Source organism: Haliotis asinina, chromosome 11 (genome assembly GCF_037392515.1).
Source record: "Haliotis asinina isolate JCU_RB_2024 chromosome 11, JCU_Hal_asi_v2, whole genome shotgun sequence".
Taxonomy (NCBI): domain Eukaryota; kingdom Metazoa; phylum Mollusca; class Gastropoda; order Lepetellida; family Haliotidae; genus Haliotis; species Haliotis asinina.
The window spans coordinates 18,829,912-18,848,118 of record NC_090290.1 but is presented as its reverse complement, the minus strand read 5'-3'; the positions used below and the strand labels follow the sequence as shown (position 1 = coordinate 18,848,118).

The 18,207-nt window shown below is 39.1% G+C and overlaps 1 protein-coding gene across 2 annotated transcripts; it reads right to left on the bottom strand.

Annotated features, from left to right (window-relative positions):
- Nucleotides 1–8,763: 8,763 nt before the first annotated feature.
- Nucleotides 8,764–17,867, bottom strand: LOC137255244 (uncharacterized). 2 transcript variants are annotated; one of them, XR_010954520.1, is made up of 6 exons: nucleotides 17,487–17,667; nucleotides 16,397–16,505; nucleotides 15,932–16,045; nucleotides 11,085–11,163; nucleotides 10,373–10,640; nucleotides 8,764–10,063 (listed from the first exon to the last, which is right to left on the bottom strand). XR_010954520.1 is itself a non-coding variant. In XM_067792682.1 (5 exons), exons 1-5 carry the CDS (start codon nucleotides 17,576–17,578, stop codon nucleotides 10,549–10,551), a joined length of 486 nt encoding a protein of 161 aa, XP_067648783.1. In that variant the 5' UTR covers nucleotides 17,579–17,867; the 3' UTR covers nucleotides 8,764–10,548. The 2 variants fall into 2 exon arrangements, 1 of the variants encoding a protein (XP_067648783.1); XM_067792682.1 differs by having other exon boundaries at nucleotides 8,764–10,640; nucleotides 17,487–17,867.
- Nucleotides 17,868–18,207: the final 340 nt, after the last annotated feature.

Sequence of the window (18,207 nt, the reverse complement as noted above, 5' to 3'; positions counted from 1 at the left end):
GAAATACTCTTGAAATCAACTCATTTCTAGTTGATATAAACAAACTAAACAAGTTAATATAAAAACTCTGTGATTTTTTGCTTTTGGCTGGTGATGTTTTATTATTTTTTTCCCGCCTGCTTTTAGGTTTTCTCCAAACAAAAATCTGTAAAGCAAGAAATAAAATTCGTCTGGCCTAAGCAATACTACTGGTAGAATTCACTGTGTTTTCCTTTCAATTTGTTTTGTACCATAATCATTATAATAATAACACCCTTATGAAATGATACAAATATGTTAATGGTGCCGTGTTGCCTGAACAGATCGCTACAGATCAATCAAGGTTGTGATCATTATCAAGTTACGAGTGACATGGGTGATAATTTATAAGTCACTTGTCTCTCAATATTCTCGTACGTTATATGACCATCAAGATGCTTCATTTTATATAATATTACAATAATGTCTTCATTGGGTTTGTTATATATCTACCCATATATCTACTTCATTTCCAATGCACTTCCAATGTTACAATGTTTTTATTATGTTTCATACGGTAGACAACATTACATTGGTGAAATTGTTACATTGTCACACTTATGAAATTTCAATGCAATAATTTGTTTGGAATATTTGCCTACTTAATTCAGACAGTGTATACTGATAACCAAAAGTTACGCATAGGCAAGCATTTTGTGATTTTATATGGAAAGAATTAATGACAAGGTATGCACATTGAATGAAACGCCGAGGGTTGGTCTATGTTAATTATAATCACGTACCACACGTGTATTTGTTTCACTTTTCGAACTACTGCACTTAGCCCCTTGTAGTACAAACCAATAAGAATGATTTGAATCAGTGATCCTTTGTTAAACAACTTTTATCGTAATTTGGATAAAATTCTTAGATTTAAATTTTCAATTAGTAAGGTCAAATTATGAGAACTTGCAATCTTAATTTCACTTATTTGGATTACTTTTTTGTTTAAGGTCAAATTCTTCAGAAGGTGTTTTCTGCAAACAGACCAAATTGCTCCAAAGGCACGTAAGGGCATACCCCATACAGTTCTGTATAGGGAAGGTCGTGCAGCCTTTGGTTAAATTGTTTGCTTGTCACGCCAAAGGTCCAGGATAATTTCCCCACATGGTACAGTATGTGAATAAACACCCACCTATGCTTTACTTTTGGTGATAAGTATAACACTGATTTGATATGGAGACAGGGATAAGGCAATATTTATCAGGGACATCCATCTTGACACAGTTTTGTTTCAGGATGGTCAAAATGTTGTAAGATGGTATGTTTGAATGAAGACATTTTGTCATGAAAGAAGAATTGAAGTATATACTGGCTAAAATGTTTAAAGAGACATTTATGCTGGAATTGGTGTGAAGTTCCTCAAGGAACATAAACTAAATGTATGTTTTTAGTCAAGTTTAAGAGAACAAATCGAATAGGGACCATTAGATGAATTGTCATCCTCGATATCTCCTGAGTATAGGATCCGATTGATCTCCACTATACCCTGGATGCATCTACAGCTAAATAAATTTTGTTACCTTCCATGGCTGTCTTTTTATCCAAACAGGTGTCTATGCTGTTGAGCGGACCAATCACAACTTACTTTTGTTTTTTTAATTATCTAGCCGATTAAACTTAGCAATACAAACCATGCAGAGTTTCCCTGAAAGAGGTAGGAGTTCTTGCATATATTTTGTTTCGGACCTATCAATTCGTTAGTATCATTTCCATCAAATCAGAGTCGTACTGTGAACAAACCTTCGCAACTGCGACCACTATCATTGTTGACACTGACAAATTCGGCTGTAATGGCAGCTTTGCTGATTGTTGCTGTGAGAATGCGAAGAGAGCAAAGGGAGGTAATAAAATCATTGGGCTGACTAGCATGATGGACTTTGCATACCTCTGATTCTGACAGAACATATTTGTTAAGAAAAGTCTCATTAGGTTATATCAAGGTATTTCACAATTGTAAAAGTTCAACATGACAATATATTAGAAGATTGTCTTTTCCTCAAGTTCGTTCTTATTCTTTGTTATGATAATCTATGGTGTATGAAATGGGAAATGAATTAAGAATGTTTGATCATTTTCTTGCAACAAAAATTGTAATGCTGTTGAAAAACTGAAAAAAAGTTCAAACTTTGTATATATCAACATTTTCATGTGAATTTATGTTTCTATTTATGATCTATATGATTGTCTTGCAATGAAATTGTATTCTACTCAGCATTTGGATGAGGACCACACACCATGACTAGGTCCTTGACAAATTGAGCTGTTTGAGCTTGGTCACTTAACAATGTGTATGTTACCATTTAATCTTTAATTTTCTCACGTGTTTCTTATGACAGATATTATAGTGCTATGACTGCAAGTCAGTCAAGTTTATCTTCCTGAAATGTCTGCTGTCTGAATACAGGGAGCCCATTTCATCAAATGTTTTAGCTTTCAGGGGACAAGGTTCTAGAGAAAACTACCCCCTCCCACCTCCATATTTTTTGTTGGATGTTTGTGATTTAAATGCCAAAATAACACTGGTCAGGTTTGAAATCATGTTTGAAAAAAGGCTATCAAATGATTCGTACGGAATCTCTTTATTTTCAATATACGCATATTTATGAATTTTAATTTCTAACAGCAAACAATGTACAAAAAAATACAAAACATTGTATGAATACCACTTTTCTAGCATTGATCTTATAATCAGACTTTACTATAATCAACTGTATTGAACTTTATCATCTGTGACGTCTGCTTTTGTGATGTCTGCTGGGTGACGTGAAAAATTGATTAAGCGCAGTATCAATTCCAACACAACTTATTACAACGTGTCATCATGATGATTATGCAGGATGATGTTTATCGTTTGATGCAAGAACTTCAAAAAGTAGGGGGTCTGAATTGTCGGAAGATGTTGTCTCACCATTTGTAACTATTCCATGAAGGATTTCTTTATGTCCTCAGAATGAGATTGTTGATTAGGGAGGAAGTCGACTGATATCAAATATATCAACACAGGTTGATAAAGTAACAAATATCAACAAGTAAGATACGAGGATGAGATTCTATTTATCATCCCAAATCATTCTTCATTAGTTTTCAGTGAAAATGTACGTCTTGGAACACAGCACTGCCATCAGACTTCCAGTGCACCGATGTCATAGCATTGTGACGTCATTGAGTTCATGACATCATAGGATTGTCTGGACATTGTGCAAATTTACTGTCAAAACAATATCTCCTAGGAGCATTGTGACGTCATTGAGTTCATGACATCATAGCATTGTCTGGACATTGTGCAAATTTACTGTCAAAACAGTATCTCCTAGGAGATATCGTCTGATCTCACACAATGATATCTTCGGTGGAACACAGTTTGGGATGAGAAACGTTTGAAATAACCATTTCACTATTGACTCTAAGTGCAGGAAGAATTGATTAGCATTAATGCTTTAAGGAATATTTCTGAAACTTTGCATTATGTGACCTGTAATGCAAACATTTCAAAAGTAAACATGTTTCCTTGTCTTAAATAGAGTATCAGAGTAGTTTTGTCAATAATCCATTTCTCCATGGAAGCCATGACAGTACTCTAGTTGCAATGACTGAACTGATTAAAGACATACATTTAATGAGAGAATAGTTAAGGTTCACACTCACTGACAGATTAATATATAATTTATCAAGGTTGTTCAGTCTGTAAATGCCTATGTATCATGCAAAACTTTAAGTTCTCCAACTGATTCTTCAGGTAGGGCCTTTTGGAACTAGGAGACAGTGTTTAGTTAAATACTTGATTACCAAGTTTTGGTGCCAAAGATATTGTAGCTGTTACATACACTGCTTCCTGCAGATGTTTATTTATCTAATGCGGAAATGTACTGCTTGTGATGTCGACACAAGTATCGCCATGCATCGACACTTGGAGAAATCATGCCCCCCATCCAATCCCAGTCTGTGATCATTACTGTATATATTGTGCAGAGCCCTTGTCTAGTTTGTGTGTCATCGTATGACTTTAGTTGAGTAGTTGAGGTCATGAACGAAATGACCTTGACCTAGAGTTCGTTTGTTTGTGTTGCCTTTAGAGTACTAGAGATTTATCAGCTCATCTGTTCAGTTCGTTATGGAGTTAAGTATGTCAGTCGTGTTAAGTGCTGCAATTCTCTGTGCAGAGTTGTTTCTGTGATTTTGGGTTCAAATTGCTGGTCTTCAGCAACCCATGCTTGCCGTAAAAGGCGACTATGCTTGTTGTAAGGGGCGACTAACGGGATCGGGTGGTCAGGCTCGATGACTTGGTTGACACGTGTCATCGGTTCCCAAATTTGCAGATCAATGTTGATCACTGGATTGTCTGGTCCAGACTCGATTTTTTTACAGACCGCTGCCATATGGTTGGAATATTGCTGAGTTCAGCTTAAAACTAAACTCACTCAAATTGTGGTTTGTCAGCACCAAGTTATTGGCTTTCCTCTGTCAAATAATGAACCCAACTCACTCACTTACCCACTGTGGAGGTGTATAAAATACTGAGTTTGATGGACAAATCATTAATAAACATCATTCCCTTGCTTATAATATTTATTATCCTTAGTTGAGGCCAAAATGGTTTGAGACTTGTCTGGGGTGGGGCAATATAATGATATAAAGTTTCTCAGAACAGGATTAAACAGCTGCCAAGACCTCAGTGGAGATGTATTTCCACTCAAAGAGGTTAAGGTTTAATTTAAAATTTAATGAGATTGAATGTGTTTCAGTGAATTTTCACAATGTTTAGGATCTTAAATCATGAAGCTTGAGTTTGTTTTGATCTCCTCATCTGAGAAATATTTCTAGATGAAAGCAGATATATCTATTTGAAGCAGTAATCTTGTTCAGAGTATACATTTATCGTTTTTCAGTCAAAGTTTCAGTAGAACTGCCCCCAAACAGTCTTGATTAACTATTTATCACCCTGTATTTTATTTTAGTTTTTCCATAGATTATTTGTGGTTTTGGTATTTACACCTTTTCGTTGATATGTGATATCTGAGTGTTGTATATACTTATAAGTTCTTTCCATGTAAATATATTTTTTGCACATATTGAAACTAAAGATTTTCATGTAGGCGCTTATCTTGTTAGTGGTTCTCAAAAACTTGCTTTGCCCGAATTATGTCCCTTAGCAGAAATTGTAATGGATATTGCACAGAATAAGTTTGTGCAGGGTGTGGAGTCATCTCTCAGATGTCTGTACACTGTCAACTTGCTGACTGGGTTGTTCTCTTTGGTTACATGGATGTAGTCAGTATTGTTCACTGAAGCTTAGAAACTTGAAACTGAGATTTCAATTGTCTTTCAGATGGTACCATATGAGTCATGTTTGAAAGCAGTCATTTGTACCGCATGAGTCATATTTGAAGGCAGTCTTCATAAAAGTTCATCAAAATGGTTTGAAATATCATATTGGATTTTCCAGTACAATTGTTTGTCTGTTTACAGGCCAATGTCACATGTACTGTGATGTAAATTCTGTTTGTAGGCAAAGTTATGTTAATGTGGAAAGGGTTTTGATAACGAAAGAACATCAAAATTTTATGTTATGTTTGTTATTAGTGTCATGTTATTCAAACTGCCCCAAAACTTGAGTTAGCTTGGAGTTCAGATTAAAATGGTTAACTTGTGCTTAACTTGTGCTTTGTCCAGGGAACAAGTAAAACAAAAGGTCTGGTAAATCCATGACTATGTTAGACATTGCTGATGAATTAGTTTGGTTTACTAAGTGTAGATAGTATGTGGCTTTACTTGCATGTTTAGGGATTGGTTGCTATGAATGTCGGGTGTTTTGAGAGCAGTTCAGTCTGTTGTACGTTTCTTCACATTTTATGTATATATGCATCAACTGATTGACACTGTGTACATACTGTACAGAGGAAGTAAAGTATTCATCTACTTCAGTACACCTGTTTGTTTTTTGTTTTGACCTTGATGATAGACTCATCCCACAGATGACATCCTTACCTTGATGATGGACTCATCCAACAGATGACATCCTTACCTTGATGATGGACCCATCCCACAGATTACATCCTTACATTGATGGTGGACCCATCCCACAGACAACCTTATATCAATGACATCCTCACCATGTCAGCTTGATGGTGGAGTTAGCCTCTTTGGTCAAGTGGAGAAGGTGCATGGTGTTTTAATCAGATGGCTAGTTTGAATCATTCACACATTGAGCATATTCATACTTGTTTGAGTAAAGTAAGACTCAGTTCTCACTTGAGTCTACCTTCTGACATCAGGAGGGTACATAAAGCTTGGATTCACCAAACAGAATGGACCAGCGAAGAACAGGGTTATACTGGCCTTCAACATACCCGTTTGTCATAAACGGCAATTAATAGGATCAGTAAGGCTGCAGAAAAAAAATTAAATGTTTCTTGGGCAAATTGTTTTCAAATGTGACGAGGGCGGAAGGTCTTTTTAAACTTTTGATAGGAAAAAAAGAGACAAGGGATGAACACAATTGACTTTTTCTCTCTCCAAAATATAGCTTGAAAAGTTTGCATGCGTTAATGAGTTGCAGATTCAGTCACACTCATTCTTAGAGAGATTCATTCTTACAGTGGACAAATGGATGATCAGGACGTGGCAAAATTAAAATTATTTGATTTGAATGTCTATAAAAAATTGTTATGCTCACAAATAAAAGTGACACACCCTTGCCCGAGAAAACATTTCACATTTTTATTTAGCCTTAACAGGTTTGCTACCTTGGTTCACACATCATCGTGTCCTAAATGAGTAGATGGTCACTCATGCCCTTGATCACTGGAATGTCTGGCCCTACACTCATTTATTTACAGAAGACTGTCATATAACTGGAATTTTTGTGTGTGTGTGTGTGTGTTAAAAACAACCAAACAAAACAGACCGGAGATGGCTGCTGAATTCAATAATGTTAATGAGTGAGTGAGTGAGTTTAGTTTTAAGCCACAATCGGCAATATTCCAGCTATATGGCGATGATCTGCAACTAATCAAGTCTGGACCAGATGGTAAGACACAACTCTATGTTTCATTAACTTCTTTTTTTTTTAACAATAGCGATGTTTCGGATCAGGTTTTTATACCGTTTTAGAGCAAGGATAATGTCATGACACTGGAAAGGTTGTGGCTGCCTTTTACTGAGCAAAGGATAATGACATGACATTGGAAGATTGTGCCTGCATTGTACTCTACAAAGGATAATGACATGACACTGGCAGGTTTTGGCTGCATTGTACTCTATAAAGGATAATGACATGACACTGGCAGGTTGTGGCTGCATTGTACTCTACAAAGGATAATGACATGACACTGGAAGGTTGTGGCTGCATTGTACTCTACAAAGGATAATGACATGACACTGGAAGGTTGTGGCTGCATTGTACTCTACAAAGGATAATGACATGACACTGGAAGGTTGTGCCTGCATTGTACTCTACAAAGGATAATGACATGACACTGGCAGGTTTTGGCTGCATTGTACCCTATAGAGGATAATGACATGACACTGGAAGGTTGTGGCTGCATTGTACTCTACAAAGGATAATGACATGACACTGGCAGGTTTTGGCTGCATTGTACTCTACAAAGGATAATGACATGACACTGGAAGGTTGTGGCTGCATTGTACTCTACAAAGGATAATGACATGACACTGGAAGGTTGTGGCTGCATTGTACTCTACAAAGGATAATGACATGACACTGGAAGGTTGTGGCTGCATTGTACTCTACAAAGGATAATGACATGACACTGGAAGAATGTGGCTGCATTGTACTCTACAAAGGATAATGACATGACACTGGCAGGTTGTGGCTGCATTGTACTCTACAAAGGATAATGACATGACACTGGAAGAATGTGGCTGCATTGTACTCTACAAAGGATAATGACATGACACTGGCAGGTTGTGGCTGCATTGTACTCTACAAAGGATAATGACATGACACTGGAAGGTTGTGGCTGCATTGTACTCTACAAAGGATAATGACATGACACTGGCAGGTTGTGGCTGCATTGTACTCTACAAAGGATAATGACATGACACTGGAAGGTTGTGGCTGCATTGTACCCTAAAAAGGATAATGACATGACACTGGAAGGTTGTGGCTGCATTGTACCCTATAAAGGATAATGACATGACACTGGCAGGTTTTGGCTGCATTGTACTCTACAAAGGATAATGACATGACACTGGAAGGTTGTAGCTGCATTGTACTTTAGAAAGGATAATGACATGACACTGGATGGTTGTAGCTGCATTGTACTCTACAAAGGATAATGACATGACAGTGGAAGGTTGTGGCTGCATTGTACTCTACAAAGGATAATGACATGACAGTGGAAGGTTGTAGCTGCACTGTACTCTATAAAGGATAATGACATGACACTGGAAGGTTGTAGCTGCACTGTACTCTATAAAGGATAATGACATGACACTGGAAGGTTGTAGCTGCACTGTACTCTATAAAGGATAATGACATGACACTGGGAAGGTTGTGGTTGCATTGACGTAACATTTTACCCTACAAAGGATAATGGCAGCACTCTGGAATGGTACGGTGGTGTGAAATGAGTCTTTGAACTGCAAGGTCTTCTTATAGCATGTACTGAGCTAAAGTTGTTTTTGTGCACCACACACAGCAATACTCTGACTATATGGCAGTTAGAGCTAAAACACCTCTGAATATAAGGCCACTGAAATCAATGAGAAAAAATACACAAATTCCTAAACACTTTTACTTCATAGTATCAAAATTACATCAGCTATCTGCACATACATTCATAATAGATCTCACCAACATACACAAAATAACAATGAAAAAACTCTTGCTGTAAATACTGCTCCTGCATTTGAAGTTCAGAACAAACAAAAACAGACTGTCAGCATATAAAAAAATTAAATCCTACTGTTTCATATCACAAGGTTTCACTGAGATCAGAGCAGGTGTTTCCATTCATAGATCTATACAATTTTTGTAAAACCCAGGCCTTGAAACAGAGTTGGTGCATGTTGATCCTTGTACAAAAATGGCATAGCTGTAAAAGGTATAGAGTAATATTAACATAAAAATCGTTAATAAAAGTCCAGTGGAGACAGTTATACTGTTGAGATAATTGGAGATGGTTTTATGCTTCTTACAGCAATATTTCAGCAATATCATGGAAGAGGACGCTAGAAATGGCCTTCACGCACTGTACCCATGAGGGCAATTGAGGCTGATGAGCAAATGCTGTGATCACTAGGCTACCCGACTACCTGTGAGATGTTAATAAAACAAGTACATGGAACTTAACAACTAGGACTGGCTACCAATAATATAGATTAAAGATTCATTATCATTTGCAAAATATCAATCAATTATCCATAAATATCTGAGACGTAAATTTAGGCAAAAATGTCTGAAAGAAATGACAGTAGTTTCGCCACTGGTGAGTTGTGGCATGTTTTTAATTATCAAAACAAAACCATATAATTTAGAAGGTGACGATGAATTCATATTTTGTGGGAGGAAATAAAAACCTTTTGTATCACAAAATTTTATGTACAATATTATCAATAACACAAGTTTTAAACATAAAAATTATCAAAATTTTTTCCGATCAACAAAATATAAGATTTTTTTATCAATATATCCAACCCTATTGAGAACATCCTTTCAAACAATGAAGAACAGTCGTAAACAGTATGGAGAAACAAAATAAATAACAATGAGGTCAAAATTTGTTTACATGATGCTGTCAAGGCAACAACTCTTGTAAGAAATCTTTCTCCAGTTTTATCATCAGGCTCTCACAAAATAGTTTAGATTTTTTATGCTTTTACCAGTGTTCCAGCTTTCACCAATATTCAAGGCAGAGGACACCAGAAATGGTCTTCACACAGTATACATTTGTGGGGAACTGAAACTGGGTCTTTGGGATGATGAGTCAGTGCCTTAACCACTAGGCTACACCAATCTCGCACAAAGAAATCCACAACTGTACCCATTTCACAACTTTAGATTTCATCGTACAGTGAGACCCTGGATACCCTGACCCTAAATATCCGGAAACTTCATCTTCCAGTCAATTAAAGACAAGGTCTGCTAATCTGAAACAATGATCGAAGAGTAGGGTTTCGGTGGTAATTAGTGGGCTTATCTGACACTGAGTGAAATATAATTGTCAAATCAAAATGATTAATCTGTTTTGGAAGTGATTTTAAGAGAGAAGTGAATGCTCGCTACCATTTGAACAACAAAGCCTGAAAATCCAGATATTCAGTTATCAGGACGATTTATGCAAAAACAAATGTGTCTGTATATCCGGGTCTCACTGTACCTTATGGGAGCAAAGGTTGAAGTTGTAAAAAAAATACATTCATTGTAGAGTATGGGCAGAAATATCTGAACTTGAAATAGCAAAATGAGAAAACTAACACAGCATTAATTTAAAGGTAATGAAGTCTTAGATAATACGTCCTTAGTTCCGGTTAAGTGAAAGGAATGGGTTCCCATGTTTCTAGTGTTTAATACTTTGCGCAGTTCGCTGATGTAAACTGTGTACAGATACTGTTGCTGGTAGTCTCACTGTAGCCTTGAGTTTTGTCAAGTCCAGAACCTTCAAGATACAAAAAACAAAGTAGAGCAGTTATAACAGGTGTGGTTGTAGAGTGAGTGAGTGAGTGAGTGAGTGAGTGAGTGAGTGAGTGAGTGAGTGAGTGAGTGAGTGAGTGAGTGAGTGAGTGAGTGTGTGAGTGAGTGAGGGAGCGAGCGCACTTACAACAAGCATGGGTCACTGAAGATAAATTCTGTCCTGGATCTCCAAGGGCCCAAAATACAATGGAACCGAAGATGTGTACTTTAGTGTATTTCCTGCAAGTAGTTGTAACACCATCCCGTCTACATCCTATTGGGAGTATCCCATTGCTGATTATGTCATCTGTACAAGGAGGAGGATGTCACGGATGTATGAGTTGGCAATCTTGCAATAAGACACGAACGTTGTCTCCAACTCTAATGTCTTAGAGTCAGGAAACCCCTACACCGAGCACATTACACATACCGACAATGAGGTTGTGAAGATTGCAGTAGTTGGTGCCGGAGTCCAAAACAGCATACCAGGTCTCTGAACGGCTCAAACCCTGGGAATAAACATATCGATGTTAATGTAATTTTCTGAATAAAATTGATATTTTATACTTATCCTGACTCATACTTATTGCTTATCTCCTCTTCCCTGGCGAAGGTAGCGGAATACCTGAAATCACTTGAAGTTGCCTTCTAAAAAGAAGCGGGCGTAAAATACATTCACCCATGTGTGGCCTCCCTTTTCCCGCACAAATGATCCTGTGACCAACCATGCTCTTTACTCTCTTTGTATATCATCCAACATTATAGTACATGTAATTCAGCGTGCCTGTGCGGGGCGGCTGGGAGGGCTTTCGTCATGAGTCAGGATAAGTATAAAATATCAATTTTATTCAGAAAATTACATAATTTTCCTTATCCTGACTCATGCTTGTTGCTTACAGAATCCAATGGAAACGGAGGTGGGTCAGGCCACGCTGGATTCTGCTGGCTGTCAAAATTACATCCAATAATTCCCCCCCCAAATGGGAATTTGTAATGGCGATAATATGGTCCTGCTCTTCTAATATTCATTGTAGATTCTGGGGGGATCACATCCAGTCAAACTTATCTTCAGCAACTGCAACTAATTGTTGAGATATTGTAATCAAGACTATGTTGTGACCCTTCTTCATGTACAAGTATCTTCATTACGAGTACAGGGTCATAATCACTCAAGCTAGTTGTTGAACCTTGTTGCAAATAAGTCTATTTGCGGTGATCCGAATGTCTGGCTGATTATTGAAATGCCTCTCGATGCAGCTTCCGCTCTGTCGGTGATGGACGAAGAGGAAGAGATAAGGCGTGTGCCATGATGTTGCAGACTCTTGGTATGTGGCATGCTTAATTTGGAGAATCAGACTGTCGACCATGTCGAAAAGTTGAAACGTCAGGTGTAGTAGAGATGACGATCTCATTGTCCCTTGCTTGTTTATGTAGCAAGCCACTGTTGAGATGTCTGTGTGGATCATCAGTAGCTTGTCTTTCAGTGTTGTCGACAAGTGATGGATAAAATGCATCCCCACTTTCATCTCCAACTGGTTGATGGGAAGAGTTTAATGTTCCTTCTTTCAGATTCCTGCTGCAACCTCGTTGTTTAGATGGGCACCCCATTATTCGAGAGACGTGTCTACTAAGAGATGGTTGTTGAATGCCGACTGTAACTTATAAGTTCCTGCGCAGGCCTTCGACTGGCAAGTCCACCTGATATTATCTCAGATGTCCAGCGTCATAAACCTGTCAAGATGTAAAACCATGACTCCGGAATCGCTGTCATGTCCTGAGGTGACGTGAGCAGACCGAGTAAATATCATCACTGTCATAGTAGTAACAGAGAGAGTAGAACTTGTTCTAACATCGGCTTGACCTTTGACCCACCAAACCTCTGGGACAGTGATGTATTTCAACGCAGTGATGAATCCAATCCCAAGGAATTTAGATTCACAAGTCATCCAAGCTGAGTTAGTAGCCTGATAGTGAAGTTCACCTGTAGACTGAGTTGACTTATCTCACGTTGAGCTTGTATGCCGTGAAGATATGTCATTCTTCGTCTTCAGATCCTCAACCCTGCTCATTATGAGCGAGCTGACATGCGAAGGAAGTCTGTTTATAGCTGTCTGTCTGTCTGATCAGAAACTGTCATTCATTGCTGCAGATCTCCTGATAGGCAACACTGGATCTGCTGTTAGAAGACCTCTACGTCGTCTGAAGAATCAAATGATGCTGTAGATTGCTAATCAAGTGTGTAATCGACATATTTCCATCGTTGCACGTCTGAAAGTCTAACGTAGACGGTTTCCTGACACTGGGACAATAACATCACATTCTGCGCAGGGTGTTGTCTCTCGGGGACCAATCAGATCGAAGACGTGACGTCACCAGTGTAGCAAGCACGTGTTTGCAAGCGCTACAATGCTGTTTGGCAAGCACGTGTCTAGATGAGTAAAGCATTCGAAAAAACTTGCGCCACTTGAAGCTGATGTAGACAGACTGTCTTCAAGGTAGATGAGTCGGAATTCTTTCCCCAAAGATAATACTGTCATCTCTTGTGATCGGAGGTGCAGTTGGCAGTGCTATCTTGTAGTCGTCTCTAAGAATCTTCGTGATGTATTCATCGTTGAGAATTCCCCAATTGAGACATCCACCAACTTGAGACAGTTGTATGAGAACGGCTGAAGGTAGAAGACTCCAGTTGTTCAGACCCTGATCATCAATGTTTACCTCCTCTCTCTGGACTCTGGAGAACTTGGACTTGTTAGTGTAACGCTGACTTGTCTGCTTGAGCACCATTGTCAAGGTGTCAATGGACTTGATCATCATGACTTCTCTGGAGTCTTGGGTGACCATCCTTGCTACCACATTAATCTTGTTGACGAAGTAGATTCAGTCCCGCACTAGTTGAGGTGTTGAGACATGAACTGCTGATCCCTCATCTGAGTGATGAATGCTGACAGGATCATTCTCTTTTCTTCGTAGGCAGGTTTGCTGAACTTTGCGATGAGAGTCTCGTTGATGGTTCTAATCCGAAAAAAGTGCATGTCGTAGTTGTGTCGAGCTGAGCAAGTCTCTTGTCCTCTACCTTGTAAGATTTGTTGCGGGCGGGACTGATGATTTTATAAGCTTCATCGACATCCGGTGCTCTGACGAGGGGCTCCATATGATGAAGAGGGAAGCAACGAATGTTGAATGACGGTACATGTTGTTGTTGAAACTTGGTTGCCGACTTAAAGGCTGTAGATAATAGCACCTTCGATGAACTGGGGAGAGCGACGAAGACCTTCTGCGCTGACGCACTCACAGGAGCGCGAATCTCCACTCCTGCGAGCACACTCACTCGGCGTGGGTGAATCTCTCTCTTGACTGCGACGTGAAGAGGGGGACGCTGACGATGATCTTCTTCCCCGAGTCCGTGCATATACGTCCTCTTTATCCTGCGGCATGAGTGCCGCTCTAGATGAGTGCTCATGCCGAGCTGCAGTCAACAATGATGACGAGTGCAGTCGTCTCTCCTCTTTTAAACACCGCTCCACCAGATTCATCATCTGCATTGTAAACTGTTGCGTTGCATGTAGAGACGGCTGAACTGTAAAGTTCTCTGCAGTGACTGATGTTGCTGACAAAGTCTGCGTTGTCTGGCGATCCTCTTCAGGGTTAATAGGCGTTGATAATGTCATCGCGGTTGATCTAGATGATGCCGCCCAATGACTATGTTGGCTGATATCTACCTCGTTGTGTAGGACCAATGGCAGCTTGTCAAAGATAAGTCGTTCATGTAGAGGGATGATTTCTTCTCCAAATGATTTCTTCATCGATAAATGATGATTCTGCAATGACTTGGGAGAAGATGACTTCGTCTTCCATGATTTAGACTTCTTCGACTGTGATGGCTCTGCCTCAGACAAAGATCTCCTCTGTGGTTTAGGGGACGTCGAACCCAAGACACACACACTATGTCTCAGTTGAAGAAATATGTGCTAAATAAGACACAATAATCACAAAATTGATAAATATATAATGCACATACAAGCCAAATACTGTGTACGACCAGAATTTAGTTTAAAAGGACCAAAATAAAAGAAGAACTTATCGGCGTATCGGGGCCCCGGGTACCTCCAGCCGCCCACGTCGGGTGATAAGGAGAGTGTGAAGAGCATGGATGGTCACATGACCATTTGCGCAGGAAAAGGGAGGCCACACATGGGCGAGAGTATTTTACGTCCGCTTCTTTTTAGAAGGGAACTTCAAGGGATTTCAGGTATTCAACTACCTTCACCAGGGAAGAGGAGATAAGCAATAAGCATGAGTCAGGGTAAGGAAAAATTAAATAATTCTAATGTTTGGATACAACATTAATGTTATTCATACATTAAATTCCTTAATTTGCTGGTTTCGGATTGAATTATGAGTCACCTTCCACAGAGTCTGACATCAGGTATTTTTCATGCAATATCTTTGCCTTATCTCAAATGTTGTCTTTGTCAACAATATATGAAATAAGATTTGGTTGTTTTGTTCTTTAACACCGCATTCAGCAATATTCCTGCTATATGGCGGAGGTCTGTAAAACAATCCAGTCTGGACCAGACAGCCCAGTGATAAACAACATGAGCATCGATCTGCACAATAGGGATTTGATGACATGTCAACCAAGTCAGCGAGCCTGACCACCTGATCCTGTTAGTCGCCTCTTACGACATGCAGGCCGATTCTACCACGGACCTTCACGGGTCCATAAGACATAAGAAAATTTAAATGTATAAAAGCTGACTTGCTCTTAAGTAACAAATGTTCCTTGAAAGTATAGAACCTTTTTCCGTTTTTCTCTTTTTTTTCTTTTTGGCAAATCCTTTAATTTCTTTATTAAAAGTCTATTGCCCTGAATAAGGTGTCCACAGGTTTTACTGGCCAACAAGGACAAGTTCGACTGGACCAGAAAACATGTTTATGAAAAGCAGGTGGTGCAAGGCAGTGAGCAAACCCATATGGTTTGTGAAAGATGGAGCAGATATAGGACAGTGCAGGTGCTTCACATGACCATGAAACTGATTCCATGCGCTGGAGTTTGCTGAAACAGGTTATGCGCTTCCACTACACTTGATAGCAGCCAACCTGGAGATCCTTTGCTCACAATGGCAATTGCCAGAGAGTACCACTCATACATAGTAATACAACTTGTCCTTGTTTGCCAGTGGTACACAAGTGTATATATATACTATGATACTATGATATATATGATTCAGCCCAGTAGATACTGAGTTAAACAACCTTGAAGTCAATACTTACAGTGACATTGCACTTGCTGGTGTCCTGTGTAAAGATGAAGGTCAAGTCATCGACGTAATGTTGTTTAGGTGTCTCATGGGTAGCTTCCAACTGTGTGGCATTCCTGGACCCTAGCTGCAAGTTGATAAAGACAAATAAAATTCGCAGAGTCATCAAGAGGAGAAGGGAGATAAGCAAAAAGCATGAGTCAGGTTATGGAAAAATAAGCATGTATGAAAAGATAGTCTCATGTGATGCAGACCCTAAGAAGCAAATGCACAGCTCCTTTCCCTGTCCGAGTCACGTCAAACTCAAGTAGGAGAGATCATATTCCATTTCCCACATAGCACTACGTGTGAAGCCCGTTCTTGGGTGTCCCTTGCTGTGATATTCCTGTTACGTTGCTAAAAAGCTGCATAAAACTAAAGTCACTCAGTGGCTGAAAGGTTTAACAAGAGCTGTGACTTCCAGATGGCAAGTATCTACCTTGTACAAGCATTTTTCTCCTCCATTAGCACATCCAGTAGGACCACTCCACACACCTATTTGATCCACAAGCTTGTCCTGCACATTCGTGCACGAGAGTGAAAATGTCCTGAAATAGTTACATGAAAGTGGCATAACAATGGGGTAATGGTTTGATGAATCCTAGATCAATATTCTCAAGATGGCACCACTAAAATGAGTATGTGAGTGTGTGAGTGAGTGGGTTTTTATCACTCACCCAATGGAAGATACTACAGTGTAATATTTGTACAGCAATATTACACTAGTGTAATACCGCTAGACGTATGACGTCATAACACTTCACAGTGCTAAAACCGCTGTAGCAATGGCACAAGACCTTGCTTGACTCCCAGAAAACTGAGAGTCATCTCACTGTAGGCAACTTCGCTGCAGTTTCTATCAATTTATGATGGAGAGTAAGAAACAGAATACTAAACTCTCTTCATGAAATACAATTTTTATTCAACTCATGAAAGATTTAGTATCAGATCATTAACTCGTTTAATGAAAATGGTATTACATGGAAGGTCATTTAGGTAATAAAATTATCGGGCCGACCCGTAGATGTGTCCACTGTATAGTTGAGACCTATCGGAACGTATACCCTGGAGATATCGAGGATGCTTATCTCCCGACTACAAACAATACTCACTTTTAAGTGTAATGTGAGAAGTCTTCTTAAAACTTCACACAACTGTTTGGAAAAATTTAGGTCTAAAATCAGAGTTTAAGCTTCTTTCTGCTATATGAATTCTAAATTATGTGACCAAACAAACTGCCAAACATAAGGTGTTTCAGGTCTGTTCTTTTACACATGCTTCGTTCAATTTATGCAGGAAGGGGTTACTTCCCTTTAAGACAGTTCCATTTCCGATCACTTTTAGCTTGTGATACTCAACAAACACTTTAAAAAATGTTGAACATTTGGTGGGATGTGTAGTATATTGTTAGTTACCATTCACCATAATACTGCCATGATGTGTGGTACAAATGAATTCTCGTGATGTACATAAACTTGTGACATAGCTTGCAACTTTCGGATCTCCGAACTCGGGACAAACGAACTCACCAGTTAATTTTGCACGAAGCATGAAAGGGCATTCCATCAGTAACACCGACAACGACAAGGCAAATCACTGCTAGGAGCTTAAAAGACTTCATTTTCTCTTCCCGGAGTCAGATAATATTGAAGGCCGCAGTGTCAGTCGTTTATGTAAGCTGTGTCACGTGATTGCACGAGACATGTGGTCACATGACTCTCACCTTTACACCCGATTGTTATGTCCTCGAATAATCTACATGTCATCGAATTACAGGATGATTTATGAACGACTGTATGTGCCAGATATATATTATATTAGACACTTTGTTGAAATCTGTTGAAACTAGCAAGAAATCTAACACAGAGACAAGAAGAAACATTCTGCTGTGGATTATTTAAAAAACTCATCGCTCTAGCGGCGAGAATTAATTACCACTTTATTAGCGGTTAGAATTTCCTGTCGTAAAATCCGGTGGTTAGTCATCGATGTAAGTCATCTCATTTTAGCCTCATTCCCATGTCGTCAATCACTGGTTTTGTCCAGCTCACACTCAATTATGTAGCTGTAGTTGTGTTATGTACATGCGCTCTCTTCATTGCACACATGCAAGGAACAACACGACATGAAGTGCCTAGACAAAGCCATTTCTTCGAACAGCTTAAATCTTCCTGAGACCCGGGTTCGATTCCCATGGATGGAATGTGTGAAGCCCATTTCTGGTATTCCCCTACCGTGATTTTGCTGGAA

Excerpts from the sequence above, each read along its gene's own strand:
- LOC137255244 (XM_067792682.1), bottom strand. The coding sequence starts at position 17,578 with ATGAAGTCTTTTAAGCTCCTAGCAGTGATTTGCCTTGTCGTTGTCGGT. Across the intron at positions 16,506-17,486 it reads GCTTCGTGCAAAATTAACTG|GACATTTTCACTCTCGTGCA; the intron begins GTGAGTTCGTTT and ends TAACTATTTCAG. Across the intron at positions 11,164-15,931 it reads CCAGCAAGTGCAATGTCACT|GGTTTGAGCCGTTCAGAGAC; the intron begins GTAAGTATTGAC and ends GTTTATTCCCAG.